The 25,350-nt window shown below is 44.5% G+C and overlaps 1 protein-coding gene across 1 annotated transcript; it reads right to left on the bottom strand.

Moving 5' to 3' along the window:
- Positions 1-445: 445 nt before the first annotated feature.
- LOC128710305 (protein sine oculis-like) lies at positions 446-24,901 on the bottom strand. The gene is made up of 6 exons (XM_053805356.1): positions 24,593-24,901; positions 15,534-15,744; positions 11,153-11,280; positions 10,863-10,967; positions 9,571-9,626; positions 446-1,067 (listed from the first exon to the last, which is right to left on the bottom strand). Exons 1-6 carry the CDS (start codon positions 24,899-24,901, stop codon positions 446-448), a joined length of 1,431 nt encoding a protein of 476 aa, XP_053661331.1.
- Positions 24,902-25,350: the final 449 nt, after the last annotated feature.

The raw sequence follows: 25,350 nt of genomic DNA, 5'->3' as shown, positions 1-25,350 counted from the left end.
TTACCGTGAAGGATGCATACTTTGAGGCGTATAATTATTTCCGCCTAAATGTATGCAATCTCTGTTATATGTTATTATTTGCGAAGCGTATAGCATACTTTAAGGCTCTTGGCTGTTGATTTTGTTGTATTGTCTCACCCTTCTACCGATTATATGTCACTTTCTTTCTTTTTGATAACGAAAAACACTTGCGTGCGTCTTTGAGTTGTTCTAGTATATGCATTCCATTTTCATTTAAATACACTATTCTTAGACGTAAACTTTTGATTACACAAAGAAAATGAAACGCTACGCCCGGAATTGAAATTGAGTTAAGATGCATTATTTCACTAGCAAAAGATCGCGCGTACGTTTGCCCGGAACCAGGGATACGCCAGCCCTGCCTATAGCTCCTCCCTTAATCCCTACCACACCCGGCAAGGATATGTGACTGGCTGGCTTAAAATCATAAGTGCTGATAATCACCGATATCGTACAGTGGCATCGAACCCATCACGTTGTGAAAGTGCGAATAGGCGGCAGCCGCCGAGAGGGATCCGATCGATGCCGTTTTGCTGCCGACACCGGACCCAATGTTCATCAGGTTGCCATTCCGCGTACCTAGTGGTTGTGGTTGGTGATGATGATGATGATGATGGTGCAGATGCTGTTGTTGCTGCTGTTGCTGTTGCTGCTGCTGTTGCTGCTGCTGATGGTTGTGGTGTGCATGGGAATGCGCTTGTCCTTGCTGCTGTTGTGCTCCCGGTGTGTGCGCATGAGCCGAACCTTGGTGGTGTGCATGGTGCGTGTGTGCGCCGTGCTGGTGATGATGTTCAAGAGACCCAGAAGCAAGCCCAACACCACCGCCTGCTCCGGAACCACCGGTCGAACCACCGCCCAGCACACCCCCGGTAACTCCTCCACCGGCCGTGTTCGACGTAAGGGTTCCGCCACTCGTTCCGAGATGTATTCCACCACCGGAAGTCGCATGCAGCACTCCATTGCTGGAGGTCATCGAGGCCAAACTTGGGCCCTCCATGTCGGAATCGCTTGACGAGTCGAGATGCTGCTTGTCCGATTCTCCCGTGCTGAAAGCGAGATGGAAACGAGAAAACAATGTTAAGCACGGGGGGATTTAAAAAAAAGTAATCAAGCGATAAAAAATTATCACAATCCATCACACGGGTCGGGCAGTTGCACCAACCGCACATTAGCACCCAATTTGTTTCCATTCCATGCGCTGTTTTAGATGCGATTTGAACGTAATTAATTGGTTTCGAATGGATCAATCTATTTCAATTCAGCTAATTGTCTTTTAAGGAACGAAATCTTCCAGTTGTTATTGATGGGAGTTTGCTAATGAGAAACCAAATATTTACAAAGCAGAAGCACGTGGCCGCTTCTTCTAATCACATCGTGGTTTATTTTAAACGGATTAAATATATCGAATCCACCAAAAACAGGGTATTTAATATTCCCATGTAGGTAAAAGGAAGTCCTGAAAATGGACACCAAACTAAGGTGTTAAAGACAAGTCTATCCATCGAATAGCAATATTATATTTTGCATACGCCCCACACATCCATAATCTAGAGTGTAGAATTAATTATGCGAGCAGCCATTCTAACATAGAAGATAGAAATAAAACAATCATCCAACCAACATCGTGCTGGCAGTGGTGGCGGCACCCAAGTCCTGAGGAAATAAAATAAATAGTTTATGCCGTCGGCAAACTGGGGGGGGGGTCTCCGCGGACGCACACATTCCGTGCCTGTGTACGCACGGTGAACGATGGCCGATGGGACCGCACGGTTCCTCCAAACGCGCTCTGGCACTTAACCGTAATTAATTGGTCGATCTAAACACACTGGCAATTTAAAGTTCACGCTTCCCGAATTAATTAGCTACATTCCGGCGTGCGCGTGTGTGTGTGGAATGTTCTTGTTTTTTTTTATTTAAACATACCAAACAGATAAAATTCGGCACATGTACAAAGCTATCTGTGTTGGCTGGTGTGCTGATAAACAAAAGTAGTTAAAACAAAACTAAAGCAGCAAACAACCGGATGAAACAAGCGCAATTGTTTGTGGCGAAATTTGTCAAACACCAGCCGGGGGCCGTAAGGGACCACCGACGACAAATGGGCGCGTGTCCCTTGATACCATCAAACAATGCAGCTCATTAGGGTGACGGCATATCCGACGCAAAGTAAGGACATGATAAATAAAGGAATGCAGTTAGGCTTGGCTGCAGTTTAAGGGTATAAAATAGAAGCGAAAGATTCGGTAACCTTCACCTTTGGATGAAAAATAATTCAAATTTCCCAGCAACGCTGAGATTTTTTTAATTTCATAAATATCTTCCTTACATTTTTAATGATAAATTTGCTAATTCCACCTCATTTCTGTGAGTTTTTCGCATAACGAGCCTGTAGGTTACTGGAACTCTTCCATTGCTTTCCGGTGCCGAAGCCTATGTTCAGAAGATACTCAGACCAACGCAACCATAGGACCAGCTTAAGCTAAGGATTGGCATTTGAAATTAAAAACATTAAACAATGGCGTAACTAATGCCAGTGAATTGTTCTCAAACAATCAAGAATGCTTCTAAGATGTTGACAACATATAGGATGTTGATTTCTCATATAGTAAACATATTATCCTGACGATGCAGTGCTTCTAGTAACGAATTACTTGTATGAAATTGTATTGAACTATTTGTCCTAATTTTCGGTCAATATTAAGACTACAAATAATTGACGTAACGGATTGTCTTACTTTTCATGTAAATTGTATGGAAAATATCTTCCGTTTTTAGGGCTAAAACGACTGAAACGCATTAAATTTGCGATGCGATGGTTGATTGTATAGACACTGATAAAGTTAATATCGGTTTAGTCATTGTTTATTATTGTACTTGTCAAAAAAGAAATTCTCAAAAGAATTCTTCAACAAACTTAACAATCTGATAACTTAACTTAAAACAGAAGTATTTAAGATATGTGTGAGTAATTGAAAGAAACCCCAGAAAACCAAATTGCTTCTTCTTAAGGTTTATAAAATTGCCGTCGGTAAAAATTATTTGTTCAATTTCCGAAGAAAAACCCCAAAATCAAAATCTTTCATTTAAGTCACTAACTTAACGTAGTGTAAGCGGTCACTTAATTTGTCTTCAAGAAGCATAATTTCAAAACAATTTTATCAACCGCTTAATCAGTTTAGCACAACATAATATCCTTCAAATTGACAAATTGTTAATCTGGTACTCCTGTGCATTGCTGTTTATGCAGATTATGCGACCTTGTCCCATTCCCATATCAGTAAAAATAATAATAAAATAACCCACACATGCGAACAACTCATAAATGATGCAAAACCTTGCAAAACTGCACAATACTATTGTCCACTTAATAAAAATGTGTCACTCTGTATCGTTCTCTCTCGCTCTCCCTTTTTCGTATAAATACTGATCTCGCTCTTGCTCCTTCGCTCGCAAACTCATAAATAACTCCAGCAACATCGTGTCTCGTCAATGCCGTCATAATGTCATTGTTGATTATCATCCTTCAACATGCTCGCCCCAGCGTCATTTCCCAAAACGCACCCACAAGAATTTCCACCCAACCCTTACTCCTCCCAGGCCAACACACACACACACACGGGCAGAGGCACTCAATCGTTGTTTCCGTTTTCGATATGAGCGCTCTTTCTTCTGTTTCTTTTTGCTAAAAATGGGGTAGATCACGGGATAAGCCAGTTTTTTGTATGCGTTTTGACGTTTCCAGGCTTAAAAGCTTACAGCTCCCCATACAAACTGCCAAGCCAGATAAGCCTGGGAATCGATGGTTAGATTGTTTTGCTTATGAAAGTGCTCGACAGCTGCTCGACAAATATCAAAACAAAGCATTTTTCTAGCAGGTTTAAACTAGGTTAGGCCATATTTCCCATAGGCTTAGGATGTTAAAAAAGGAAAAAAAAATACATAAATACGCATGATTAATAAGTTTTTTTTAAACTTCTGGTGTTCTGGTGTTTAACAATAATTATTTTTATAAAAAAATCAGTTAAAAAAAATTTATCAAAAAAGGTAAATTATTATTTCAATTTACTTGCAGTTTTCCAGTTCACAGTTTATAAAGTCTAAACATCACTTAAATATTGCCTTGAAAATAACACGAAACATAAATTATGCTTTAAAACTGAACCGAAGTTTGCGTCCTCCGTTTATTTCTCTCGATTATAATAGCATACAGATGAACATACCGTTTGTTGTTGCGTTGTGATGCGAAAGCTCATTTAATTTAGCTCACCCTCGTAGCTTCTATCCTTTTAAAAAATATGGTGATGTATTACTTTCTACTTCATGGAACTGTTTCCTGCATTTATACATTTTTACCGTTTGATGTCAAACTTCAACAACACGGAACCCAAACTAAGCGATCTAGAGTAACTAACATTTTGTAGTCCTTTACTTTAATTAAACCCGTTGCGGTTTACCGTTGTACATGGAATTTTATATAAAAGGCCCTGGCATTCTGTTAGATTCGAGATTCACCGACTGCTTTAAAATTAAGCATGTGCTGTTAAGAACAAACAGAGATTTTAATTACCTGCACCATTTGGAATGTCAGTTTTGGATAATGGGATGCTTGAGAGTGCTATACAATTTCTTTGGCTGAAGTATGCTTCTTTGATTGGTGTCCTTCCTTAATACAGCTATAGCACGAGGGGAATGATTCGAAGAAGTTTTCACACGACAACGCAAGGTGTATGGAAATACATGTTCAACGAAACCTCCGTACTCTAAGCGTTGCCAGTTAGTTCGTTATAGCTCTTCTCTTCAAAGCCATGAACGTCCGTTCCTTAAACTTCTCGATCTCTGGCTTACTCATGGTACAGCAATCATCGCTCGTAATGAGAACGTCATAACCATACTGACGGGAAGCCAGCAAATAATTCGTCCAGCTCTTATCAATCTATCAGCATTATAGGCTGCTTCGATGCTCAATCACTGTTTAAAAAAGTTTTTTTAGTGCCGCACCATGACCGTCATGATCTGGATTATATTCTTCGAGTCCGGCCGTATCAGTGTCTTCCACTTGCCATGTTCTTCATCGTTGATACAGTAAAATGCTTCGGATATATTCGCAACGTCGTTCTAAGGATCATGCTTCAAACTCGAACGTTTGTCAGTTAACACACTGAACACTCGAAAATGTGACATGCATGTGATTTCTCCTTTTATTTATACACCAGTTTTAGCTACGTACGGATCGCATACCAACTACACCGCCTACTTTGAACACAACTTACACAACACAACAAAACTGTGATGTTTCTTTAATCACAGTATTTAAACGAACGAGAACGAAAGAGCGAATTAGATATAATCCTTTGATTTTTTTTAACATGTGGCGTGACGGGTGACGGGTTAGTTGTCAGCATCGGATTGAATTCTTGAGTTCTTGAGAACCAATCTTTTGAAAGACATGTAATACCGAGTAGGATTAATAAGCTCATAAAGGTTTTTGAACCGGCTTTTTTTTTGTTGAGACGGCTTAATTGACTGAGGTATAAATAAGGTTAATTATTATAAGTATCTATGTATATAAAAAATGTAGATACAATTTTAAACTAAAATAAAAAATAAATATCCTGAAAATCTCGGTACAGAATACCTAATGTAATTCTTTATGTCAAAAATCTATGTCCATATGTGATTGATGCAACCCGTTACCGATTCGCCACTCGAAATCTGCTCGATTATTTGACACATACCGGCTTAAGCTTAAGCTTTCTAACTTTTGGGATGATCTACCTCAATATCTGAACGCGACGGGCGCGCAGCATCATCACCATCATCATCATCGTCATCGTGCACCGTTGAGTCGAAACAAACGGGCATAGTAGGCAAAGCGAAGGGTGTTGTGAACAAGGAAAGGAAGGAGGGGAAAGTGGGAAGTGGGAGAGAGGCAGGGTTTACCACGATGTTATCCGATACGCCATTAATTTCCGTGAATGCATCGACTGTACCACCAGGGGTTACGAAGCAGAGCGTTACACTGCCGATCGTTCGTAGGCGCGCTCGTTCTGTAACGCTTCGTGCGCAAACCGGTGTCGGACGGAAAGAGCAAGCGAAACCGAGCGAAAGAGAGCGAGAGAAGCGGAGAGTGGATGACAGAAGCAGCGACAAAAAAAAACACACAATGAAACCACAATCAACCCTCGCCAACTCCCCTGCCATGTTACTATCACATGCCGGCCCCGGGGTCCGGTGGTGGTGGTCCGAAAGGAAAAGCCCATCAACCCCGAAACTCGGGGGCCATCCATCTTACCGCTGTTACCGGCCCGCCATTCTCCGGGCGGGCCTCGCGCGAGGATCAAGTTTCTCGTTTTGCTTGCCTTTGTTTAGATAGGAATGAGCGTATTTATGGAAGAAGGATCGGGAAAAGGAAGGTTTGCCCTTTTTCCTTCCCCCGTCCCAACGGTGCTCCAGTAACTGGTACCAAGCACGAACACACACGTGGAGCAAACACATACGCAAACATTCGCCTCCCAGCCCCCCCCAAACCATTTACTGGCACCTTGGCCAACAACCGAAAAAGGGCGAATTTGTGTCGTTGTAAAGCATTTGCGCTCACCAATAGGAGCGTTATCATTTAAAGGGGCGGTTTTCGGCGACGGTGTTGCTTATTTTCCGTCGCCTTCTACCGTTTTTTGCTGGAGAATCCTTGCCGTGTTGGAGATTCGCAAGAGCGAACGGGCGAGATTTTCTTCATGGGAGTTCGCCCTTTGAGAGTAGCCATTTTCTTTTTCGTTTGTTGGTCCCATTTCCAAGAACGGACGCGGACTTCGGTTTGTGACTTATGCTGTGAGGATCTTATACGTATGAGACAGGTCTTCATCAAATGATGCTCTTAAATCAGGTTCAAATCTCTTTAAACCATGCACGCAACAGGTTGCAAGTTTAAACCTCTAAAAGAACGCATAAGACGAGAGAAATCCTTTTATTCACGCCACAAACAGTTTGTACCAGAGCCTACGTAGATCCAAGCTCCAAATCTCGTGGCAAATTGTAATTAAAAATACTGGTGTTCCATTTCACGCGAAGATCAAGTGCCATCATCGGAGTTTGGCAAACAAAAAAATGCATAAACTTTCGCCACGATTTTAGCAAACAATTCCACGCGGCAAGTTTCACCTTACACTAGCAAAACCAAAACCATGCGCAAATGGAGCAACTAGGGTGGCCCCAGCGCGTGGTGTAACCCCCGCTTTTTTTATATGCCACCCACAAGCGCACAAACTTCGATCCTTTATTCCCCCCACGAAAGCCCTATTAACCGCCCCCCCCCCCCCCCAAAAGTGCGTCACAGTGGTGGGAAATTTCCCGGAATCCTTTCCCCGCTCGGTACAAGGTTGGTTCGCTCGAGTTGCACACGGTGTTATGTGTTTGCTTTTTATGCTGTTTATATGCTTTTGTTGCGTGGTTACCCGCTGCCTGTACGTGTACTGTCGGTGGAGTGCGTTCGCACACGTTCTAACCTTCCTTTGTTTTGCAGCTACGGGACGGTAGAATGCTACAACAAGCAAATGCATTCCAAAGTGTGCTACGAGGGAGACATCACACACTTGCAAGCGCTGGAATCAGCCATTCTTAATGCACATAACAGTTCAATTCATCAATCACTGATCAACACTTCAAATCCAACATCTAACAGCTGATCAAAAGTGCCTCATTCCACTCTTTGTTTACAGACACTTTCATCAAGCAAAACATAAACATAAACGCATCACGCTTGCATGAGATCGCATCGGAAAGTGCATCCATCGATCGCACACCTAAAACTGTTTACATAAGCAATTAACAAGCGTCACTTAAAATCGGCAGCGATGTAATGTTGTTTATGCATCATTTTGTTTTGTTTTAGTTCTTTTCCTTCACACAACATGGCCAATGATGGGTTCCTTAAGTAATTGAGTCGTACTGAAGCTTTTTATCCATTACTGAGCTGATCTCACAAAAATATGCTTTATTTTTGTGAAAGAGATTTTCTGTTTCTTATTGAGTGGTTCACAAACCACCCATTAATACACCGTAAGTAATCCTTTAGTAAGCTGATATGCGCATTGCCTAACCTGCAGGCGCAAACACTGTGATTTATTAATTTTTCATGACTTTCCACTAGAATGATTTGTGCGAATTGTTTGCTTTAGAATTGCAAACTGAGCTTAGTTTAAATAAATCTGCCGTAGGAATTTTCTGTCCTCGTAAACCATTAAACCACCGTCATGATTGTGGGGCGGGAAACTAACGATCGGTTACAATCCCGCACACGTCGCTCTAACTCGTTCTCAATTTAAATCGTGCCGAAGCATCCATCAATCGGTGCTCCGTCATCTCCGGCCATAAAAGAAAGTAAAGCAACAACAAAAGGGACATATGTTGCCATACGATCCGGGTTCCAGTGTGGAGGCCCCTGATACGGCTGACGCAACTAGACCGGCACCGTCACAAATAGTTGCCCGAAGCCCTTCGCCGGGGAGCTTTAGTTTTTGCTGTTTGCTGTCTTTCTCCACTGGCGAAAAGTGCGCATGCGAGTGAGGAAAAACTACTGCTGCTGCTGCTGCCTCCCTGCTAGCTTTAACCGAACCGAAACCGGCAATCGGCACACGGGACCCGGGTACTCCCGAGGATGGCTGGAAAAGGCCGCCATGACACAAACAAAAGGCACATCGAATGCGCAGCGATGCGCCGTAAGTTTCGGGTGGGAGTAAGTGGGAAAAATTTGCCCCCGCTTCCCGTTTTCCTTCCCTCAACTCCGAGGAACACACACACACGAGGTAAGAGAGAGAGAGAGAGCGAGAGGGAAGAAATGTGAGGAAAAATCCATATTGTGGCTGAAATTTGATATTTTTATTTACATTTTATTTATCCTCCCTCCTCGTGTGCGTACCGGTGGCCACCGTGCCCGGCTCTCTTGCCGCTCTGTGCCGGCTCTGTGCCTGTGGGTTTTCTTCGTGTGCTTCACGAATGCTCTTGCCCTTGTTATTTGTACCATAGAAAGGGACCATTACAAGGCTTCTTCAGTTTCAGCTCCCAGTGCTTGGAAAGGTTTTTCCCGGGTTTTGAACCACCCCGCCGTAGGTGGCTGGCAGCTTCGGGAGAGACATTCACCGTCGTTACCGGTCACCGAACGACAGGAATGATTTCCGAAATGAAGTCACAAATGCATCTGCAAATAGCTGACCGAAAGGCGCACCCTTCAACTAATGGGAAGCAACATCCAGCGCGTTGTGAAAGTTTGTCAATCAAGAGAAACGTTTTCGAAAATACGACTTGTAAGATGTTGTTAAAAAAGACAAATCAATCAAAGAATTTAAAAATTACCGTGGGTTTCATTAATGAAGAAAGGTTTTTTTTTTTGGTTTGCACTAACAATTCGATAAATTTCCCACATTTATTCAACCCCAATTATGACGCAAGAAACGTTTCTCCAAGCGAAATAAAATCAAACGTGAGACAATCGGCCAGTGCAATACAATTAACACCCAAAACACAGGAAGCACCCAGCTTCAAGTAAATACTTACTCTTTGTGCTCAGCTGCTCGATCACGCTGTCGCCGGTTCTTGAACCAATTAGAAACCTGCAAATAAAGATGGTAACGATCGTTAGCCGAAGAAGTGGTACAAAATTAAGACAAATCAGAACAAGCGACAATCAACGGGACAGGATGACGGTGTGTGATAATTGCTCCCATTGTAAGAAATTTTAGGAACAGAAGGTCCCGAAAGCTTTTTTGAATGGGTCTAATTGTATCAAGGCCGAGATTGACGGCCTGGAAGTGAGAAGGAAGCGAAAATTTATTTCATCTTGACTTTGAAAAATCCTTCACGTGTAGATGATTCTGCTAGTTAAAAGTATTTAGCTTTTACCGATGCAGAAAACATGCTCAAATTGCATCATTTGCTGCAGCGATTTCGCAATATTCATCCATCTTCCTGATTGCATTAACCAGGATCTCTTCAGCTACTGTAAGGATGATCCTTTTCTTTATCCCGAAAATAAATCCCGCATGAGCCTGTTGGAAAACAATTCCATCCACAACGACCTGACGCCAGTTAATCCGTTTAGAAGATTTCCAAGATCTCTGCCGATACCTGCAGGGGCAATCTTCGCAACAACAAAAAAAACGACATGTCAAACTCACCGGCACACTAACAAAAGCATAAGATCTATTTAAAACACTCCACCGTACGCTCGAAAAAGGTCAGAAGGATATTATTAATTGTAATCATAATAATCCGATCCAATTTCTACTGCGCTCGCCACGCATCGTTTGCCACCGTGACGAAGGAATGTCGTACCGGGGGGAGAAAAAAAAACCCCGCTGATGCCTTACGGAGATGCGTATTTCACATACTTTCTAACCAACCAGACACGGCAACAACCAGCAGCAGGTTGAAGGTTTTCCATGGGCTTTCTTTCCCGGCTTTCACGGCGAAAAATGCAGACAACAACAGTCTTATCATCGAACCGTAACTATCAAGTTTCCTATCATCCTATCGACAAGGCAGCGAGAAGGGCGAACCGATAGGTAAGAACCAACGCCTGACTCCTCACTGACGCGGCCTGGCGAGGTGGCTCACAATGGCTTCCGAAAGGATACAACAAAAAAAGCATGAAATAATAAAGACCAGTCAATTCGTACCATCAAAAAAGGCGAACAAATAACTTGCCTGTTAGCAGGCAGGCCCTTCGACATCCGTTCCGGGTTTGTATCCTTTTATTCCATCGCCAGAATGGAACGAGGAGCATACACACCGCACAAACCTGTCCGGTAGCAGGAAGGGCGGACACCCTAGATGCGTATCCCACTTACCTGCGTCGTCGTTAATCCGGTTGCTTCGGCCAGCTCCCGCTTTTCTCTTGGCGATGGGTAGGGATTATGGGTGTACCAATCGCGCAGGACCGATCTTGATTTTTCCTACGGGTGGTAGAGAGATAAACGTCGACGGTTAAAACGAAGCTCGCACCGATCTCTTAATGTTGCTGTTCGAATTTATTCATCCTTATTCGATTTTGTTTTTTTTTTTGCTCACGTTCCACGTTGAGCAAGTTTCACCACCGGCCGGACGAAAGTTTGGCCCGGTTTGGAGACATTTGCCTTACCTTAAAACAGTAGCTCGTTTCCTCTCCGTCCCAGATTGTGCGAGGCAGTGGGAATTTGCGCCGTACGCGATATTTACCGACCGCTCCCAGTGGTCGTCCACGAAGCTTTTCCGCCTCCACGTAGTGTGCTGGAAGAAGGCGAAAAAGGACAATTTCATAATTATGTTGATCAAACGATTCCTAACTTTAGAGTGATTTCAGTAGATGACCAGACCAGAGTGGATTTACCAGACTAGTACGAATGACAATGACCAACGTCATATGCCAGGTGGATGGTGGATGGAAAACTCTCAGGGCCCTTTGCTGCTACATTAAGGGTGTGTGCCAAGGAGATGGGCTAGTTTGTCTATTCTTCAATCTAGAGGATCATCCGCGACTCGGAGGTGGAAACTTCGGGGACCATCTTCTATAAGTCAATTTCAGATCTTGGCATAAGCTGACGACATTTACGGCTCTCCTACGTAGCGGATGCTTACGATAGGATTGAGCAGGTGGCAGAAAACCTCGGGTTGGAGATTATCGAGGCAAAAACCAAGTTGACGATGGCACCACAATAGGCTTTACTAACTAACAGCAACGAACGAAGCTGAGACTATATTGAACCTTTATAGTTCCAGAGCTCACATTCGCCTCTGAAACATGGACTTTGGCTAAAACCGATAAATCCCTCTTAGCAGCGTTCGAGAGGAAGATGCTCCGAAGGATTTTTGGCCCCATATGAGTGGAATGACGATGAGCCACTGCAATGGCGGGGCTCTATGAGCTGTACGGCGAACTTACTGTCGTACAGCAGATTAGACTCACCAGGCTCCGGTGGGTTGGTCACGTCATGAGAATTACACCGGACGACCCAGCCCGTAAAGTTCTTTTAGGTCGTCCACATGGACAGAGGAGGCGTGGTATGCCCAAATTGAGATGGAGTGATGACGTTAATGGGTCCGCCAGAAAGACCGTGATCGGTTTAGAGGACTCTTCCAAATGGCCTAGACCTTTGTACTGCCAGATAAGTAAGTACGTAAATGATGCATGGTAGTTACGAATAATTATAACTTTATCTGTTGGAATATTCATAAACAAATCTTTTTTGCATAAAACTTTGACTTTTTTGCATAAAACACTTTGTTTACGCTTTATCATCTGCGTTTTATCTTCACGAAATGCTTTAATCGCGATCAAACAGCAAATGTTAACAACTTATCCGGATGTAATACTAGCATTAGCAATAAAGTACGTCCGAAGATTCGCATCAGTAGCTGCCATAAAATGAGAACCATTTTCACGTATCGGAAACGCACAATCGAAATCAAACATTTCCAAAACCAAAGCATGGGACGCGTGTGCTAAATTATGATGCTCATAAAACTCGACCAACATGTCCGCACCAAGATGGAGAATGTGTGAAACGGGTGTAGGATCGCGTCAGTAGGAAGCGTGCAGGGATCCTCTTCAAAACGCTGTACCACCGTATGATCAACCTGGGACCGGGCAACGAAGCGAAAATTGGTTGATTTATTGGTGAGAACAAATCGATCGGTGTGCTCACCCCTCGCCAACAAAAGCCCCGGGGTGAAAATTTGAATAACAAATTGTGCTGGACCTGGAGAATCCGGTTTCGAAGCGTTGAGGGGGAATTTGGTTGTTTAACTAAATTAAAAGGTGCCATCAGAAACGCATATAAATAATTATTGACAGATTGGACTTTATGCGTTGAGTAAAAGGAAAAAAAAAACAAACAGCTTCCAGGAAGCAGAGTCTCCCGGAGACCATTTGAAGATCGAATCCACGTTCGGGAACTGTCAGAATAAATTCGTTGGTAGAAACACCACGATTCAAGTGTGTTCCTGTAAAAGAGTTATCTATTGCTATTGCCTGACTGACTACTGACTATTGCTTAACACTCTTACATGAACTAAGTTTTCTAAACTTATCTTATTTGCTTTGCAAATGGCATTTACATTTTGTAGCTGAAGAATTCTATCATTTAAAGACTAAAGAACCACCCACAACGATCCAGTAGGGTAGGCTATCTGATCGTGAAAGCAAAAAAAAACCCACATTCGACCTCCAGATATCTACAAGTGATCCGTCTCCATCGCTCCAGTCACGGCCGGTTTCGTTAACAACTGTACTATCGTACGCGCCGAGACTAATAAAAATGAAAACTGACACTCGATGTCACTTTGCGGAGACACACGAGACGGAGAGACAGAGAATGGATTACTAAAGAAAGAGAGAACCTCGTTGCCTGCCGAGAATACTTCCCCCTGACAGATGACCCCTCGGTTGGCGGTGAGCCGTTTATTTGTCACACGTTTCGTAGACGCCGGTTCTAGAACCGAGCCCGAAAACTAAAAGGAATACAAACGGACGGCAAGGACGGCAATCGCTGCGTTCGAATCGGTAAGATCGGAAGGAATGTCGAGGTTTCCAGGGTGCTGGAAAGATCCAGCAGATCGGTTACCTGAACCCGCCACTCTTATCAGCGCATTCAGATCAGATGCGCGTGATAGGTTTGGCCACCCCAGATGAACTGTTTTGGTTGTGGTGGTGGTGGTCAACTGAGCTGGTGAGGCCGGGCAATATAAGACTAAGACAAAATACATCTTCCAGCATCGTGGGCTGTGGCCGGCCGTCAGCTGGCTGACCTTCCGATCTGTAAGCAAGCATCGTAAGGACGAGGATAAACTTCAGCAAACCGTACGCGGGAAGGTGTCAAGTTCTCGGTTCATCTCGCACGCGTACGTTCGTGCGTGTGTGTGTGTGTTACCAAGGGAGAAGGATCGATTCCACCAACCTTCAGCGAGCGAGGTGTATATCGAAATGAAATAAAATGCTTAAAGGTCCATAATTTTTATAGACAAATAAATATAATTGCTTCTCCGGTCCGATTTGGAATATCGCAGGTCCGGGTGCCGCTCTGAGGTTCACAGCGGATATGTACACGGCATAACCACGACTGCGTTGTACGCGATCATCTTTCGATCTTGTGACGCTTCTGTGCTCATGTTCGGTTCCATTTGGACATATTTTAGTGCTTTACGGACACTACGAATGCGAAGATCCATTCCGGTACATGGGTGGAAGTTGCCAGCACACGCTGAGGTTTTATTATTGTTTTATTCGAATTTTCTGTCCACTTCGCCGTCTCCGTCTGTTTCTTCACATTCGTACTGATCAGTCGCGCGGAGCTCTGAAATGTTGGATCAGTAAACAGGTTTTGCCAGCGTAAACGTAACTGAATAACGTCCCAAAAACCATCCACCGTCAGTGTCTAACGTATTTGTCTACCACTGACCACAGCGAAGAGACAGCGGGACACTTTGGATCCCGCGTCCCCCACATCTCGACCAGTGCGACATTCCAGGAAAGGGGCGTCCGTGAGCGTCCGGCTCAGCATGCCACGGTGAGGCGGCTGGGGGTGGTTTTTTTAGGAAATAAAAACCCCAACAATAATCAACCGAAAAAACCAACAACACCACAATCGACGACAGATCAGCTTATCGCAGTCGAGTTTCGCCCGGCCGCGCTCGGGATTTGTAGCACGAATCAACGGGAAAGAGTCGATCGATCATAAAATGAAATGTCAATCAAAAGGTTCAAGCGGATCGGATCATCGAAGGCACTTAAGACCGGTAGTGAGCCACTCAACCCGCCGCACACAAACGGACCCCGGAATGCACCAGACGCAGTGTATACAACGGCACGGTTAATGTCTAAAACCCTTTGCTACGCACGGTTCTGCTAAATGCATTTGTAGGGTTTCGCACAGGTTTTTACATCACTTGCACCCTACGTATGCACGCATTATGGCGCTTGGAACGTCGGACATTTCAAGCATGTAGGGTTGTCAAAAAAGGCTTCCATCAAATTCGGAGTCGTAGCAATGGTTTGCCGTTGCCGTTGCACCTAAGCAAGGAGTGGCGCGAGATCGCACGAGTGTACGGACTCCCGTATACTTTGTTGAAGGTTGCCATGGTTGCCATGGAGTTTGCCGTTCATCCGGCACCGGCTGTCCGGTTGAGTTGACGCGGCTAGAAGCACCGAAGCACCATCATCAAACGGTTTTGCGACCCCGGTTGCGGCAGGAGGATGCCGGTGGGAGGTTTCGGTAATTGGATCACCGAGATGCTCGAACGGCCCACCGAAGATATCGAAACAGGCGTACGTTAACCCGTCCGGCAGTGCACACGCTGGTGAAGATGACAAGCCGTGAGCTTGCCCGGTCGCGGCATATGTTTTCACTTACGCAGAACATCAAGCAGCTTGGGACGGGCTGGGGTGATGATAAATTTAGACTTCTAAACAAACGCACTTGAACGCCGGCTATTTGTCCTGCGAAAGAATTGATTTTTTTCCCCTGTAACATGTTGCGAAGGTGTACCTTTTAGCCAGAGGGCCTGCAGTTTGGCATGGTTGTGCGGTGAGTACTGGTGGTGTTCGAGCAGACGGTACAGCTCCTTGAAGTTACCGCGATGAAACGCGACTACCGCCTTCGCCTTCAGGACGGATTCGTGCAGCTGCAGTTTATCACACTGTGGCAGGGACCAGAGAAATCGCCCTAGCCGCTCCACGTTGCCCGCCTGCTGTAGAACCTGCGGAATATAGGAAGCAATATGCAAACAAGGTAAAAATTGGTATTTTATCCATCCGAGAGGCGTATTTCGCCCATTCCTTCGGGAACATCACTTCCCCAAAATTGCTCCCTGGCTTGCGAACGAACGAACGGACCTGAGCTCTTTACGAACCGTTTAGCGCATCGCGGTACGTCCCACCGAACCCACCGCCGGGACAGTTGCAAATGAAAATAAATCAACCACACATGCTGCCGGGTCGGGAGTCACAACGCATCGTGGCCACCGACTTCCTCGAAGCGACCCGAACGTTTGTTCGTTCCGAACTTGCTGACACACACTATGTGCGCATCGGTTGCTCCATTTGCTAAACCATCTGACGGTCATATGTTAACGGTTATGACAAGTTTATTAGATCTTCGGTGCGATGCTGATGATGACAACGACCTAATGCGCACCATCACAGCGATTCCTTCTGTGTCTGTGCTGTTTAAAACATAACTAGCACTTTGTTGCATTCTTCGACGTTCAATTCCCGCTATGGTAGCGCAGGATCTCCGGGTGTTTACATCCCACAAATTCCTCCCCAACAAGGCACCAGGAACAGGAAATATCATGACATTATTTGTGGACTAATTTACCGCATTGCAAAAGGAAGTTCGTAAATTCAACACCTACAGTGTCAGTACTTAGCATGGCCTGCCATCCCTCCCGACTGCCAGTATCTTATTTCTATCATCCCCTAAGGGACATTCCAGCAAGCGCTAGCGCCGGAAGATTCCACCAACTCCCCAGGGTGCAATGGGATAGAGGCGTTAGAGATATTGAATTAGTTTCAACGAACAAAACAAAAACACAACCAAAAACATTCCACACGCTCTGCCTGCATCCCTCCGGATGGCAGGCCCGGTTTGACGTTTGCCGGAAGTGGTAGCACGGAAAATCTAATTTTCCTTCGATGCCAATCTTTACGGTCGGTCCATGTCGTGTCCCTTTGCCCGCTTTCTTCTTCGAACACCTCCAACTGTTGCTGGCGGAAGGGAAAGCAATGGTTATTAGATGGATCTACACTAATTTCGCTCAATAGCGGCTGATGACTGATTCGAACTGACAGTGGGACCGACCCGCTACCTAGCTGGCTGGTGGAAAAGTTGTCCTCCGAAGCCGTTTGCTGACGATCATCGTTTCGCTACAATGTAGCAAAAAGTTGGCTAATAATATCACCACATTCGGTACCCCGGGGCCGGCCGGTCGGACCGGGAAGCGGATTGTGATGAAGCGTGCCTTTGACATTTACATGCATTTTGCGGTGCGAGAAATCATCCCAACGTGGGGAGTTTGAATTTGATCGGCGAGCCAAAACTGTGGAGTGATTGATGGTGGGAACACGGTGCAGGAAGGGAAGAAGGATACCGCCGTACGTAAGCGACTGCACACGAGCCGTATTAATTAATCACAATTAATAGAATACCACGGAAAGGTGACACCTAGAGGCGAACGATCGACAACTTTGTAGTGGAGTCAGTGAGACATTTGCTAGCGAGTGACATTAATCAGCAGCTCGTCATTAATCTATAGTCCAAATGAGTCAAAATTGCAATTAAAAAGTAAGGAGATTGTTTGTGTAGTTCAAGATTTTAAATCAAATATACTTCTCCTCTTCAACCGGCCCTAATGCCGAGCCCCAAAGATCCCTCCCAATGAAAGACTCGACAAAACGTCCCGTGTTGGAACTGAAATCCTAACTGAATCAAATCTAATTTGTACTGTTCCTGAATATCCCAAACCTGACGTCCAATGTGTAAGGAGAACACTAATGGAGGAGTATCTTCCGATACGATACCTTTTATTGGATACTACGCGAAGAGTTAGACTTGGTAGGTCTGTCACGTCATTAAAATGGCACCGAACAACCCAACCCATCAGACCTTGAATGTACCCCGATCAGCGCCGTACCTGCGTTGGCTCTAACGATCCTCTTATTGTTTGTTTTCGGGCAGTTCAATCTTTATTCTGATCATTTATACTATGGTATCTCTTTGTCGTTCTTATCTGTCATCCTCTATTTTGCTGTCTCTTTTTGTTGCTCCTTCCTCTGTTTTGTTCCTGTCTTATTTCTCTATATTGTCTGTTTTGTCTACTGTCCTTGCTTTGTGTACTCACGAGCACCTGCAGTTTACCGTGTTTTTTCTTAGAATAGTGTTAGTTTTAGTTACAATGATTGTCTAGTCCGAGTGGCAAACAATCTGATAAAGCAACTAGATGAAGAATCAAGGTATTTCAGCCAAACCAAAGATCGATCTGTATGACATCTGTGGCGATCTTCAAAATAGTGTTCAAATTCTATCGCAAAATAGAGTGTAAAATCTCTAATTTCGCACACCATTCGTTTATTGTACTCAATTTGCTTAGAGTGCTACTTAAGTCGTGCATCCCCAGTAATGAAAACAAAGAACCCTACTAGGTCAGAAACTACTGGTGCTACCTTTCGCGCATTACTTACTGTAATTAAACGGCCCCAAATATGGACGACTGTACATGTCGCGATCCAACGGTGGTTATTCGCTTTCCCTTCACATCGCCACCCCACCCACCGTAATGTCCTTCTAGGCGCCTTACAACAACAAAAAAACGGACACAAACCTCCTCCCCCCTTCCCTCCCACAACACACATACACACACGCACATGAATGGGTGCGGTGCGGTGTTGTGCACTTTGCAACCTGCAACTATCAGATATCGCCACCGGCATCACTTTTGTTTCGGTGGGAAAATATTTTCCCAACGCATTTGCACTTTTATTTTAAAATATTGTTCGGCACCGGGCGGAACTGGCTGAGGTGGGTTTTTGTGTTTTTTTTTTGTTTTTACATTTGCATGGATGGGGTTTTTTTTTGTTGGTCGCCCTCTAGCTGTTTAACTCGACATTCCAAAAATGTCCATCACCCGCACAGACGGTCATTTTACCGCGAGCACCGGTATGGTGGGTGTTGGAAGCGAATCGGTTCTTTAATCCGACCCGACCCGGTCCCGGTAAGCGGATGGGTACTAACATTTGTCGTCCGCTTCGTTCTGCCATGCACTTGCACCACCTGCGTACAGTCTGGTCTAAAAATGCTGGCTTCGGCGACACCGTTCGCCGGCACAGGACAGTTTCACCTATCGCAACGCGGGTCGTACGCGGTACGAAAGGGAAAGCGCGCGTCGTATTGAGTTACGCCGGAACTGATCGATGCGGGCGGATTAGCAGCACCGGCGGTGGACTTAGAAGCAGGTGCGTTCAGGTGAAAGGTTGAGACGTATTTCAGCAATACAGAATCGTTGGCGACAGGAACCAGATGTCGATGAAGTACGTTTACAGGAAAATTTTACTGAAACCCCAGGAGGTGCACGAGTGTCTAGAATATTGGAGTTCGCCAGTCAAGTTATACTAATACAGGTGTATTAGAGCTAACGAGTACTAAAGTCCTTGCTCGGATATCATCCCAAGTTTGATTTACCAGAAATAGTTTAAATGCTCTAGATGCTTGACAAAATGATGGGAAAAGCACTGACGAAACGTAATGCTGTCGCCTTCGAGTGGCAATTCACGCCACGAGCTCCGGCGAAACATTCTTCCTTGAAATATCAAATACCACCCGTAAGGCAACATTCTACACCAGTGGCCGGCTCTGTTGCATCCAACATATGTAACATTAAATTGTATGATCTATTTTTAAACCCGCTTCTTCGTGGCGTTACCACCGCAGCGCAGGCCGCTGCCGTTCCGTTCGGGTTGGGACGAGTTAATAAATCAGTGCTACCGTGGCCAAATATTCATCGTTACCGTTGGTCTACGGTAGGGTTGGACAACCAGCAGAAGAAGCAGAAGAGATCATTCGTAGTTTTTACGGTTCACGGTTGTACTTTTTTTTTCGCTCTTCTGCACAGGTTTCTCTAGTGCAAATTGTGCTACAACGTAGCAGAAAGATTCACCTTTACTCGGTGACGAAAGTTAGTTTGACGGTGCTGTTCTTGTTTTTTTTTCTTTTTATTTGGCTCGTGTTAACGCGGTCAGATTGAGTGACGAAGTTTGACGGAATTAATTCCGAACGACACTAAAATGATGAGGAAAATTTCATATGTTTTACGACATCCGAAAATGTTGACAGGATGCGCACCGATGGAAAAAAAGGTGTTCGCTACGTGTTGCAATAAAATCTGCCCGATTGGAGCACATAACGTACGGTTGTCATTGAACTGTTAAGGTGTTTTGCTGCTAGAGGGTTAAAATTAACGGTTTTAACGGATATTTAGTGAAGAAGAATTAGGCGGGGGAGATGAGGAAGAGTTTTAATAGTTGGCTTTTAAAATAGAACGTCTTGTGTAACACGTGTTTTATTGAAGATTGTTTTCGGTGGGCCTGGTGGGTGGGACGGAAGTGTTTTGGTAAAATTTATGAAGATGTGTTTGACTCAGTGGGGACAGACTGGTTAACTTGTAGAAGTTCTTTACGTTCTAAGATAATTCAATTGATCCTGCAAACGCTGCCATTTATTAGAAATTATTGAAGTTAATTTCCCTCAACTCATTCTAGCCCAACTTTTTATTAAAAACCCTCAAGAAACCTTTTGACTTTCCACGCAAAGAAACTGTCCGTGATTGTCGTCGAGTGTCCTTCCATCCACTTATTTGCACTTCCTCAACAATAACACGCTATCCTTCTTGACTCGAACCCATTTTTTCCCACTTTTTAGCTCATTTCCTTAATTCCTTCCAAATGTGTGTACAAGCCGGCTGTATGCCGGTGGTGCTAAACCTCGAAGGATGTGCTCCGGACGGGAACGGTAAAATTGCCCGCAGACCTCGAGCAGCACCGAAGGAATGTTCAAGTGTTTATGAAGCACTTTTAACGGCCAGCCAAAACGATGAAATACGGGAAAGGGTAAACAATCATCTGTTTAGCACATTTGCTGTGCGGTGCACGAAAGGACACCACGAAAGGAACCGCTTCTCAAGGGAAGCTCTTTACCGTTCCGGGATCGGTTATGGGTTATGCATCTTGAAGACGAGCTGGAACCATATGCTGATCAATTAACGCATTCCGGTTGGTGTGGTAGACTACGACTTTTATGAATTATCTCGACCAGTACTCTACTCTGAATTCTTGATCTTCAAGAAGAACTTGTGAGCTTCAATTTAAGCTTGCAAACAAACAAATGCACAGCGAATTTGGATCAAGTCTTAATCATTCAAGAAAGCCCATAAAAGGCATCGTGCAGTTTACCTTTTCCCTGCTGCATTATTTGCACTTTTAACCGTTCGGTTTTGCAGCACCAGACCGGCAGAGGAAGAATGGACAGGAGGCAACATATAAACACGGATATTGTGTGCGTGTGGCATATAAATATACTACATGCGCTAGTGTTTTATGCATCGCTTTTAAGAGTTCCCTCTTGCTCATTTCATCCACGAGAACACACACACACACAAACAGACCTTACCGCTCATTTACGGTACAGAGGGCTCAAATGTCGGCCCTTGCGGGTCCGGGGATACGTCGACCAACTGGCAAATGATATCGAATTACATTTATTCCCCTACTAGCTGCTGCTGCTGCTGGTACCGCCAAAAACTAGACCGAAGTCGGAGGAAGTCGGCACTGAATCTGGCCACCATCATACATTGCTACGCATATGGATGCACCTAGGTATAATGCCAGACCCAGATCCCAGCGGAGAGGTTACCGAAGCAGAGACACAACAAAACAGCCATCGAAAAGGCTAACTCCACGCTGAAACGATGAGTGGCGTTGCGATACAATTTTTTTTTTGTTTTCCAAGTTCTATCCCAGTACCGTTTTTTTGAGGGTCTTGATACTGCTCAATGTCTAATGGCGGTTTATGGATGAATATGTCACTCCTGTTTGATGCTTGAAAGACGGAAATTTAGCATCTTTGAAATGCTATATAATGGTTCAAGATGTAAGAAACTATAGCAATATTACTCAAATTGAAGGTTGTCTTAGTAGAGAAATGTTGAAATCGAAATAAATTCGTCTAAAAACTGGAGTAAACTGCCAAACTCTTCAAAACGAAGATCTTCGAGATCACTTTTATCAACACTGTCGATGTTGGTCTCAATGGCAGAATTGTGTGCCAACGATCATTCAAACATGAATCTGCTGCAATTCGAATCGCTGATCTCCAATCCAACTCCAACTTTACGAAGTTCTCAATTATATAATCAAAAGGAACCAATGGAAAGCAGGCTTTAAGGAGCAGACAGTCCCGTCCAAGAACATAATCAATCGGTTGGGCTGCATTAAACCCAAAAGTCTCTATGTCCAGCTGCTCCAGTTCTAGAGCGGGTGATCATTCCAACATTACCCTGGAGGGAAATATTATTGCACACTAAAATGATAATGCGATATAGACACTAAAATTTGAGCACATGTCATTGGAAATTATAGCCCATCAGCATGGGCAAACAAACCAACACAGCTCCCTGGGTGCGTCTAAATCACTCCTTGTTAGATGTAATTAGTTCTCCCAATTTTAAACCCCCGCATTTTCCAACGCCTTTCCCTGTGGCTACACACGCACCAGCCAAACTACACCCCGCTGGCGATGCTGGGAATGTGTTCTTCGCCGGATTCCTCCCATTCAGACGGCGTACCCCCCACGGAGTGCGACTCCGCAGCCGTTTCGACGCAGCGAAGGCTTCACAGTTTGGGTGGACGGTCGTAAATAAACAAGCGGGACCTGGTTGTGTTGGCACCGAAAACCGAAAACACACACACACAAATACCACGGTGTTGATAGTGGTAACAATTTGTTCGCATTTTCTATCGATCGATCGCGATCACCTGAACGGCGCGATCCTTCGGCGCTGATTCATGGTTCGGGCTAATGGTTTCTTGTTCCACTCGTGTGACCCACAAGCGGGATCTCGTTCGCTCGCTCACCTGTGGAAGCGACTATTTTGTTGCTCGATTTTTCTCACTTTTCTGCCGCGTGACAGTGTCACCTATACCCCGGTGCTGGCGTGACTAAAAGATCGCCTCACGGTCATCAGATCTCACAGCGAGTGGAAGCTATTGGGCCAGCATGTTTTACGATTATGCGCGGTAACCGGTACCCCCGGGAAAGGTAAGCCACTGAGCAGGGAGAGAAAAAAAAATCAGATAACCTGGACAGAACTCCGTGGGACGGGGGGGTCAGTGGACAAACAGCGGAAAGGAAAGATAAACATTCCCGAGGGGGGAGGGAGGGTCGGTTGGGATACGAGCGTAAATTTATCGTCTTCACCATAACCTATACCCGGTTCTGGACAGCATCAACGCATGAGCTTGTGTCGTGGTGTCCGAATACTTCTGCTCACCGTCTTCGGCAATTAGAAGAAAAAGAAATCAAACGGCAAGACATAACCAGCGATACGCACGATTCTTTCGATGAGCTCGCCCGCCTTAAAACACGTTCGCAAGCGTTAAGGACTGTCCATCGAAACAATTGCTGGCTACCACTTCTTTCGTTTCGATTAAAGGGAATCCTCCAAAAAAAGGGAGGGGGTGGGAGGGGGGGGGGGGTTAGAGGGGTGGTAAGCATAACACTGCAACAACGTTTAAAGGTGGGAACATGGAAATTAATGTAACGGACGATGATGCACCACCAACACACTCGATGATCGGACGTTTCTGATTATGTGCGCCGAGGAAACGATTGTTACGATCGCAGTGATAAACGATTAGTACCACAAGGAGCCACAAACATACAGTGATGCCAATAAAACAGCAAGCAAGAAAAAAATAATCATACGGACGGGGAGGCAACGTTAGCCAAATTTGCCTGTTTGTGTACGCTTTGGATACGGTAATATCATCCACAGGCCACGGAAAGATCAGTATTAAACAAGTGTGAAATATTAATTTTATTGCTCATTGAAACATGAGAAATTATTGCTGATTATTTAACACTGTTCTGATGCTATTAGATGCATACAATGTCTAATGGTTAAGTATTTGAAGAATTTTAATTAAGAACGACTTCGAGAAGTGATTAATCCAAATTGATGGAGCTCTCTTTATATATTAATCTAAATTATTTCTGTGGAATTATCTACAAACACAGCAATTTTTTTTATATTTAGATAAATATTCGACTTTTCCTTCAACAAAATTGTCTCCAGTTATGTTAGCTTGTTTCTTGTTGGAATTTATGAAATGTTAGGAAAATTGAGTCTTTGTTTATTAGTTTCACACTATTGCGTGATTGCCTTAATAGTTTTATCTTTATACATTTCAATCTTTATTTTTTGTCGTCTCTTAATCTGTTTTTCAATCATCGTATTGTTGGATCTTCATCTTTAGGTTGGATGTTGGATTGTTGGTGTCAATAAATATCGTCTTTGTGATCTGATCAGTGACAAATTCTGCGAGGAATTCCTTCCTTTGAGAGAAAACTCTAACAGAAATTCGAAATAAAAACGAGATCATCAATAAGAATGCAAGTCTTCTGTCCCAATTTCCAACAAGCATTGCGTTTCCACCTTCAGGAACCACTCAACTGCGACGAACTGCGACATTCAAGAATTTCAACAATAAAAAGGGATCAAAGTTTGGGCGACCAAAAACCTCTTAATCCGTTTGACATTTTCATCACCAAACACAATGGCCAAAAAGGGCCTGCGCAAACGCGTCGCCTGTCAAGGTCACCATTCTTAACCACAAAGCCACGTCCAGGTCCTTCGCTGCTAAACATCTTTCTATCGCCTTGTCACCCCGTACGCACTTCATTTCTGTTGACGCTCTCAAAACATTTCCGGCTCAATTGCTTTCCCCCAAAAAACCCCGGTGGGAATCGTGCATTAGAACGTTTCGTGGGTGGCTTACCTCGCAAACGCACGCCACCTGCTCCTGGGTGAAGCCGAAGCTCGGCAACGACTCGCGATCGGCGGCCGACCCGACGTTTGTCCCATTCTGCGCAATCAGCTCCAGATCGGCGTCGCCCGGGGCGCTGCTATTGTTGTTGTTGTTATTCACACTATTGCTGTTGTTGTTATTATTATTATTGCTGTTAATCACTAATGCTCCCGTTCCACCGCCGCCACCACCACCACCACCCTGTGGACTAAACGTTGGGGGCGTCTGTTTGGTGGCCACAGATAGCTCATAGTAATCGCTCGTCGGATGCTGCAGCATGTTTTCTTTCTTCGCACGTCACAGTGTGATGATTGAATCGCGGGTTAAACACTTCTATGAAAACGGAAGAATTCTCGAATCTTTTCTACACACGCTTACTCAATGCATGGTGCTCAACCAAACGATGCACATTATATTACTTCATCACTCCATATCACATCACATTTAGCGTAACGTAATGCACGCCTGTTTACACAACATAAATTTTATGTCAACACTTTGCCTATCACATCCAAGCATCAATAAGCTAGCCTTAATGCACTAAATCAATTGCACTATACACTTTTCTTCTTCGTTGCCTTGCTTGCACTATCTGTTCTTCGCTTGGTAGCATTCCATTCACTACACACTCACTGATATCAAAATTATGCGTTTGATCACTTTGGATGCTCCGTTGTGCTGTCAGCTTGCTTGTCGATCAAAGGCGCCTTTGATTCACGCACGATCGT

This window comes from Anopheles marshallii, chromosome 2, assembly GCF_943734725.1.
Source record: "Anopheles marshallii chromosome 2, idAnoMarsDA_429_01, whole genome shotgun sequence".
Taxonomy (NCBI): domain Eukaryota; kingdom Metazoa; phylum Arthropoda; class Insecta; order Diptera; family Culicidae; genus Anopheles; species Anopheles marshallii.
Note: the sequence above shows the minus strand (reverse complement) of the source record. Positions and strands in the feature narration are given on the sequence as shown.